Source organism: Oncorhynchus masou, chromosome 9, assembly GCF_036934945.1.
Source record: "Oncorhynchus masou masou isolate Uvic2021 chromosome 9, UVic_Omas_1.1, whole genome shotgun sequence".
NCBI classification, from domain to species: Eukaryota; Metazoa; Chordata; class Actinopteri; order Salmoniformes; family Salmonidae; genus Oncorhynchus; species Oncorhynchus masou.
This window is the reverse complement of record NC_088220.1, coordinates 71,573,038-71,581,805: the sequence shown is the minus strand read 5'-3', so window position 1 is coordinate 71,581,805 and position 8,768 is coordinate 71,573,038. Positions and strand designations below refer to the sequence as shown.

The 8,768-nt window shown below is 43.2% G+C and overlaps 1 protein-coding gene across 1 annotated transcript; it reads right to left on the bottom strand.

Annotated features, from left to right (window-relative positions):
- Positions 1-6,604: 6,604 nt before the first annotated feature.
- On the bottom strand, positions 6,605-8,418 carry LOC135545305 (class A basic helix-loop-helix protein 9). The gene has a single exon (XM_064972925.1). The coding sequence runs from the start codon at positions 8,172-8,174 to the stop codon at positions 7,173-7,175; it is 1,002 nt and encodes a 333-aa protein (XP_064828997.1). The 5' UTR covers positions 8,175-8,418; the 3' UTR covers positions 6,605-7,172.
- Positions 8,419-8,768: the final 350 nt, after the last annotated feature.

Here is an 8,768-nt window from a genome sequence, read left to right as displayed (position 1 = left end):
ATTAAGAGTGGAAGCCTTTTCTGTTCACATAGTTGAACTCGTTCTGAGATGGTGCTTTTATGGCGATGTGGGTGCCGTTCGTATTGGTAACCCATTGATGGAAAATAAGCCCACCTTGACTTCAACCTTTCGTGCGAAAGTGTATGGAAATGGTATGTTACAGTTCGTTTTTCTGATGATTGCATCCAAAACATTGGCTCATCGAGGGATGTTTGATGAGGATTGGCAAGCTCCCACTGAAAAGTGCCCGTTACCAAAAACCTGAGGGTGGATAGCACTTTGATGTGCACAGGAATGCCATGTGTTTGCCTTTCTAAAGTATGTCTTAAACCCTCAAAGTATTAAAAAAAGGTATAGTATTTAAACAATGGTTTCACTTTCAAATGTGACTCTAATTTAACCAATTACTGTACTTTATATAGATTATTATCGTAACAAATGTACATTTGTGGGCAAATATAGCCTGGGTCAATATAGCATGCATGAATTCACAATGGAAATACAGTTCAATATAAAAATATTTTTATTATTAGGCCTACTATCACAATTTTACAGATTTTCAACATATACTTTCTCCATTCTATGCTTAACAAGCAGTTCCGTCATTTTACCGCGTGGCACGCACTCTCAAGCAAACGTTCATATTGATACATCTCACACTGCGCAGAAATCATCCTTTTCAAGGTTTAAGCACAGATGTAAAATCTATGGTAGAGCTCGAACATTCAAGCCCCTTGTCACACCCTGACCATAGTTTGCTTTGTATGTTTATATGTTTTGTTTGGTCAGGGTGTGATCTGAGTGGGCATTCTATGTTGTGTGTCTGGTTTGTCTGTTTCTGTGTTTGGCCTGAAATGTTTCTCAATCAGAGGCAGGTGTTAGTCATTGTCTCTGATTGAGAACCATATTTAGGTAGCCTGTTTTGTGTTGGGTTTTGGTGGGTGATTGTCCTTAGGTCTGTCGTGTGCTAGTTTGCACCAGTATTAGGCTGTTTTCGTTTATTCATATTGATTCGTGTTTACTTCAGTTTTATTAAACATGGATCGCAATAGACACGCCACATTTTGGTCTGACTCTCTTTCACCGACAGCAAACCGTGACACCCCTGGTGAGCTGCCATAGAGTTACATTAGACGTGCCAATCCTAGAAGGTTCAAGGTCATTGGCCACAGATAAAATTGTCACTTCAAATCACGTTATATCTACAGTAGCTTTGATTGGACTGATGTCAACATCATACTTTCAAAATCTTAGCTAGCAAGCATCATCATAAGTCAAGTCGACAATCAACTGGCAAATCCTTTTCAACCCTTGTCATATGAAGAGAAATAATGAAGAGAAGTTATAGATAAAACAAATCAGTGCTCATCATCCATTGGACAAACATTACACAAGTTGGAAATCGCAAATTCAACAATGAGTGGTTTGGAAGGAATCAGTGGCTAACTGCGAGCATTGCAAAGTAATCACTAGCCTGCTATTCATTGGAGTAGGTGTGTGGTCCAAGTCTCTATTTAAGGGTCTCTTTTGCAAGCTTAAAGGGATAAACTTTAAACATTGTCCATGCTGTCAATCCAGCATGACTTCTGCCGTGTTTAAAATAACTGGAAACTCTGAACTGGGAAATCTCAGACTTCAGTGAGTACAAGACAACTGGGAACTCGGAACATTTTTTGCTCCAACTGGGAAAATACAAACGGTGATCCAACTCGGAATTGCATGTTGGGAACTCTGGCCTCTTTGTAGAGCTCTGACCTGAAGATCACTGATGTCGTCATAATTCAACCTTGTTTTTCAAAGTTCCTAATTGTCTTGAAAGCACCATAAATCCATAGAATGCCAGACTTTGATGACAAAGTTTGACAAAAATTTGACCATGAAGGACCGCTGTGCCATCTTCCTGTTCAAGTGAGCATAGCACAACAAGGTGAGTCCAAAAATGTCTTGTATGCTGCTGCATAAATTATGTAATATGCCAGGGAGATATGTATACTGCAGCTAAGAAAGTAATACTAAGTGTATGTTGTGTAGTAACCTGTTAGTAGCCCATGTGCCTCACCCTAATAATTTGGTCCCTTTTCCCCTCATAATTTAGCCAACTGTTCTGACTTGGTGGTGCACATGTAGCCTATAGCCTGTTTTAGAGAAATATCATAATATAATATTGTAAGAGCTTTCATTGTCTGCTTATATGCCCCCTTTATTTATCCTATCATTCTGACTTGGTGTACAAGGAGCATACTGTAAGAACGGCCCATGTTCTGAATTCTGGCGCTGTACATTTCAAAAGTGCTAAACAAATAGTTATTTTGACTATCTGTCCTAGCTCACTCATTAATGCCTCTTATCCGCTCGACGTCCCCTTATGCCATAATTTGTACATCTCAATTGTCAGTAGAAACCACATTTGTTAAAGCAAGTCAGCCATATCAGCTATGTTTTTTTAAAGACAGTTAATGAGGCTGAATGAACTGTTTCTCTGTCAGACAAGGCTCCACTGATAGGCAGGTGTAGCAGTGGTAAGGTGTTGGGACTGATATTGGGACTCTGCTGTTGGGACAGATTTATGTAGGCCCTAACAGTTTGTGAGCACCGTTTGTCACCCTTAGAGTGCCATTAATGTATTGTTTAGTGTTGTGTTGTGTAGTGACTTCTTGACATGCATCTGAAACATTTTTTGTGGGATTGCCCCACCAAGATTTACATGCTAAGATTGCCACTGTGTATATTTATATTAGGTTCAGTATGAGCTGACAGCACTACTAATGCTGTGTGAGGTGAGGCTGTGAGAGGGGTCATGGCATGGAATTATGGTTCTGGCTAATGGGTTCAATGGGCGGCCACAACTTTGTGCTGTCATTTTAACACAGGTGAAGGATTCAGAACGGGAGAGAAGGAGTGGGTGGCCGTCAGGCAGGCAGGCAGGGAGAAGCTGCAGGGCACAGTGAAAAATCACCTCCTGTCTCCCACCTGTCATGACTGGACTAGTGAGTCAGGGAGAGCGGGAAATGGTTGAAGAGAGAATGAGACAATTGTCTGGAACAGGCATTTTTCTGCACTTTCCGCTGTGTAACTGCCACACTCCACAGCATTAATCAGGGCTGGGGGTGACAGTGACAAGGAGCAAGCCAGCACAACTGCTGATTTGTCACTGCAGAGAGGCAAATGACGGCAGTGACTTTGAGTATGCTGCAGGAAGTAGCGGCACAGTCCAACACCACCAGTCTACTGTTAAAGTTAAGAAGCAGTGTGGCTTGGCTGGGTGGTGTTTCGGAGGATGTATTTCTCTCGAACTTCACCTCTCCTGAGTCCATACGGGAGTTGCAGCGATGGGAAAAGACTGTAATCCCAATTGAATACCACGAAATTGGGGAGAAAAAGGGGTAAAAACAAAAATGGTGTTTCTCAGCCTGGAATTCACATCAAGTAACATTCACATTTGACCAGAATGTGGAGTACTTCAAATGTAGTTAGTTTTGTTTTTAAATATTTCAGTTTGAAATCTTAAATGAAATATTTCTACCCCCTTTGTTAGCCTTTGTTTTCATCAGGAGTGATAATAAACAATAGCACTATCTGTCCTTGTCTGAGTATCATCATTGTCTGGGAAAAGCCAGTGTCACTCATTTGTCTGCTCTGGTACCTAATCCTGTGGTGACAAATTTATTATTTTAAAACTGATAGGAACAGCCCGAGGGCGTCGTGTCTTTTGTCCAGTCTTTGTTTTGTCTAGACTCACCCATCTGTCTGATATGTTCTGGTCAGAGAGTTTTGTAGTTAGCTTTTCCCAAGATTGTCAATAGTAGTTGTCATTGCTTAAGCATGCATGCTGTCACAAAGTACAAGGAGGCACATGACTGATTCACAGGTGTCTACCATCTTAATCCCCATTAAACACTTGGCCAGGTATTTTCCCTGTGGCACTGTTGTGTCTGGCTTCTAACCTGAGGTGCGTTCCAACAATGGAAATAGTTCGCCAAAGTTAGCTAACATATTCCATTTGTTTTGTGTTAGCAGCAACCGTTAGCTAACAGTCTGAGAAGATAGTGTGCGGTGAAAGTGTCTGTTTCGGCTTTAAACTGCAGCTAAAAATAATCAAGTGACCATGTACTTTAGAAGTTCTACTATTTTTAGAAGGAATTTTAGAAGTCGTTTTCAGTCAGAATATTGTCACGAAAAAGCCACAGTAATCCTTATAAAAAGCAGCTGTTAGATGTTTCACTGTAACATTTTATAATGTTCATTCAAATCGTTCAACTGAAATTGTTACTCTGGCAACATGTTTGCTGTGTCACGTTCTGACCTTAGTTCTTTTGTTATGTCTTTGTTTTAGTATGGTCAGGGCGTGAGTTGGGGTGGGTAGTCTATGTTCCTTTTTCTATGTTGTGGTTATGTGTTTGGACTGGTATGGTTCTCAATCAGAGAAAGGTGTCGTTTGTTGTCTCTGATTGAGAATCATACTTAGGTAGCCTTTTCCCACCTGTGTTTTGTGGTTGATTATTTTTCTGTGTCAGTGTTTGTTCCACACAGGACTGTTTCGTTTATTCACGTTGTTATTTTGTATTTCAGTGTTCAGGGAAATAAACATCATGAACATGTACCACGCTGCGCATTGGTCCGATATTTCCTACTCCTCCTCAGACGAGGAGGACTACTATCTTTACATGCTGTAACTTCTGCTTCCAACTCACACTCTCATACACATAGATCCCCTGAACGCAGCTCACTCTCCAGATCCCAATCACCTGAATTCTGATCACCTGTTCACACACTTGTATGTCATTATCACACATTATTTAGTTCATTTCTTTGCACACCATCATTGTGAGGTATTGTTTGTTTTGTGACACACTTCTATTTGGAGCTCTGTTTTTCCCTGTAATTTACGCCTCCCTTGTATGATAGTGTTTGCCTATTCCTTGCCTGTACTTTAGCCTCAGATTTTCTGTTATCAACCTATTGCCTGATCTCCTGGCTGACGTTCCTAGCTTTTTCCCTGCCTGTACTGTTGCCTTTTTGGAACCCCTGTGTATGACCTTCTGCCTGCTCCTGGACCCAGGTACCTGCCTCCTATTGTGGTCCTTCACAGTAAACACCTGCTGCGCCCTGCTCCTGAAACAAGCTCTCTGTCTCCCATCGTGTTCAATAAATTTGTTGCAAACAGAAGCCTTGTTGAACTTGACTCTGGTGGTTTTCTGTTGCAAAACATCAGTAGGTATGAGTGTTTCTTTAAATTATAATGGTAGAGAAGCTGGTGTTTGGAGGATATAATGGCACGGGTGTTGTTAGGCCTGAGACAAAGTTTTACCCAATCAGCATTTAGGATTAGTCCCACCCGTTGTGTAAAGCCTTACAGGTATGGGGGTTTCTGGGGCAACAGTAGTCTTGCGGGCCACCCTTCCAAATCTTGTGGTGTTGATATGAGTGAAGTCAGGGTGGGTGGCCGAGGATAGGGTAACAGCAATGCAGAACTGTAAAAGTAAACCAACCGACCAGGTTACTCAATCACATCTCAATATTAAGTGAGACCTCACCCTCCATATCTGTATCTAACACTACATAACATTTTCAGGATTCGGACTTATACCTACTGTACATGTGTCTTCCAAGTAGAAGGTATAAATGATGTGACTGCCCTCTGGAGGACACTAACAGCGAAAATGAAATGGTTGATAAGGTTTTTAACTAGAGATGATGTAAGTATCTAATGTGCTTGTCAAGTCATGTTATGGAGACATATTTAATTACAGCTCGTATATGTAAGGGCATACGAGTTCACAGTTTAGGTCTGTCTGTCTGGAAAATACTGTGTTTCACATCCATAGGAAACGGTGGGAACTACAATGTTAAGGGAGAAGGGTCCTTGACTCCAGTAGACTAAAGCCCTTTGCCTCTGTTCCTCCTCCTTTATCAGCTTCCTGATCTGTCTGGCTTTTACTGGAATCAATTTGCTATGATCCTGACTACAACCTACTGTATTCCTGCCCCTGATCACGTCTCTCCCATGGCCTGTTTGCACACCTCATGGATTCATTCACTAGTGAGTTTTCTTGCTTTGTGACAAGAGAAGGCATGCTGCCAATTGCTCATCTACTCACAAGCACTTAGAGGTCAGAGACTTTATGGCACAGGCCTTCCTGAATCAGGGATGTAAAGGACCTGTATAGCTGTACCATAAACACCTCCCTCTAACCCCCCTCCACACACATTGTTTTCATATTCTGGTGAGAATCAGAAACGGGGTCATATGATTTTCTCAAAACAGCTTAATTCAAGGTCAATTACATTGCAAGGATGTCTACATGCGTAATTATTTAATTAACCTAAAGGCAATGTGGTTGGCAATGCTAATTACAGGATGAGAGACAGAGTGGAACATTCAGTGTCTAGGAGAAGAGCCGGGGGAGGGGGTTGTAAAGGAGAGGCGCAGGGGTAAGAAACCATGCAAATAATTCTCAATAAAGCCCAACTGTATAAACAATCATCTTATGTTAGAAATATTCCAGACAGTAATATCAACGCCTGTATTCATTTACTTTTTTAAGTATGGGTGATGCATAATGTTCAGAACATGTTTAATTCTCTTTATTATTCCATCATTATTTTCAATTCTTACAAATTGCATAGGCAAAAATTCTAACACTATAATAATTACTACAAGTTGCTTTTCTGGGGTTTGTGCTGCAGGGGAAGGATGCACTATAATTCTCTCATTGAGAAAACAGTCATCTTCCTCATGTAAACATACATAGCTCAGGTAAGCAGAAATATAGATGTATATTGTGTTTAGGCCCTCATGCTCTGCTTTAAGACTAACAACTCATACAGCTCATTCAGTAGCTATATTTAGCACATTATATTCTGCATTACAAACACATGATGAAATGTTAAAACACATTCCTTTTGTTCTTAGGGACTATTGGAGGTAAAACATATACTGTATTCTGCTGTAACATTTAATTTCATCAACACTTTTGTCAATCTGTTTAAACAAGTGTAAGACATTACTAAGAATTCCCCTTGCAAAGCCAAATAGCCAAATCCATCATTGCAATCCCATGCATACTGTACATACATAGACATATACACATGTCAGCTTCCCTCTGTTTGACATCATTGTAGACTTTAACGTTGGTGCCCTCAACTCGAGCTCATGTCTTGGGTTCATTCAGTCAGTACATGGTCAGGAACTGTTGGTAGCCAGCTGAGCCTTGCAGGTAACCCAGCTGCCACGTGAAGGACACAGCAGGAGAGGAGTCTGAGAAGCTGTCAGTGTGGTTCGGGCGACAGTTGGCCCTCACTCCAAACGGGTACCCTGACCCCCCACTCCACTCGCTGCTGATGTAGTATGGGGGGCTGCTCAACTCCTCGTGAAGGTGCGAAGGCGTGTAGAACTGGGTCTCAGTGGGGGAGAAGTGAGCATAGGATGGGGATGGCAGGCACGAAGGGCTGGGGTGTCGTCCTACTGGGGTGTCTGTGTAGAGCTGGAGCTCTGGAGGCAGAATGATGGGAGCCTTGTGAGCACCGGGATCCTGCAGGGACTGCTGGTGGTGTTGACTCCAATGCAACGGCTTATGCTGCAGACAGTAGGTCTCCACCGGGGTCTGGAAGCCCCTCTCTTTCTCCCTGTCCTTCCCCAGGACCAGCATGGCCTCCTCAATTCCAGCCGAGGGCTGCTCTCTGAGGCACTCTGCGTGGGTGCAGGGTGGATGTCCTCCTGGCAGGGCACTGGGGCAGGGGTGGGAGCGCAGGAAGACGGTCAGCGAAGAGATGTGGTTGATGGCACGTCTCAGAGTGGCGATCTTGGACAGTCGCTTGCCGTTGAGGTCATGTTTGAGCACCATGCGCAGTGCATTGAAAGACTGGTTGTAGTCCAGGATACGCTTTCGCTCGCGAACGTTGGCGGCCACACGGCGAGATTTGGAGCGGACAGGACGACTGCGTCTCTTCACATCAGGGCAGCTGCCGGCCGTGCCGCCCTTGCTCTCTAAAGACTTCTTTGAGCCAGCCTCGCTGTCCTCACTGCCACTGTTCTCCTCCTCATCCAAACCCAGCAGAATCCCCTCTTGCTCCTCCTCAGAGAACTCTGACTTGGTGAGAATAGCGTGGCTGCTCATGGCTGGCCTGGTGCCCACACTCCTCCTCGGTACTGTACTCTGAGAAGACAGGCTCATGTCGGTCACTGGTGCCTCTTTCTGCAGACACTATAGATGTTTACCTTCCTAGCTGAGGTAAAACTGTTGAAACTCCCCTGGGCTGGTAGTTTCAAGCTCCGGTTCTATCCTACGTGACTCCAATGCAACGGCAGACAGTGCTAGTGTTCAGCCATACCACAAGCCCAAATATTTCTCCTTCTACTGTCTCTTAGCTCCTTCGAGTGAGTCAGTTCATAGCTCTGGATGGTTCTGACAGGTGAGAGGTGCTTTTGAAGACTTGTCTTTTTGTATGTGTCACATTGTAGGAAGGCTTGCCTAAAAGCAAAGTTGTATTATGTGTTTACGAGGGCCCTGGGGGCAAACAGGAGAAGGATCAGTCAACTGCTCAGACACTCACACCCCCTCCTCTCCTCTCCCCAGCCTCCCCAGTCATGCAGGATCTCCTCCGCTTCTGAGTTGCATTAATAGCATTATCAGTGTCACAATGGAACATGAACATGTGATGACATCCAGCAGCATTACAACATTGTGAAAAAAACATGGTATGTTGTTGGAGGAAAGACATGCCTGGAATATTTCAGTAGAAATGTTATCTCAAAAATGAGTACCCCA

Coding starts and splice junctions, on each gene's coding strand:
- LOC135545305 (XM_064972925.1), bottom strand. CDS start 8,174: ATGAGCCTGTCTTCTCAGAGTACAGTACCGAGGAGGAGTGTGGGCACC.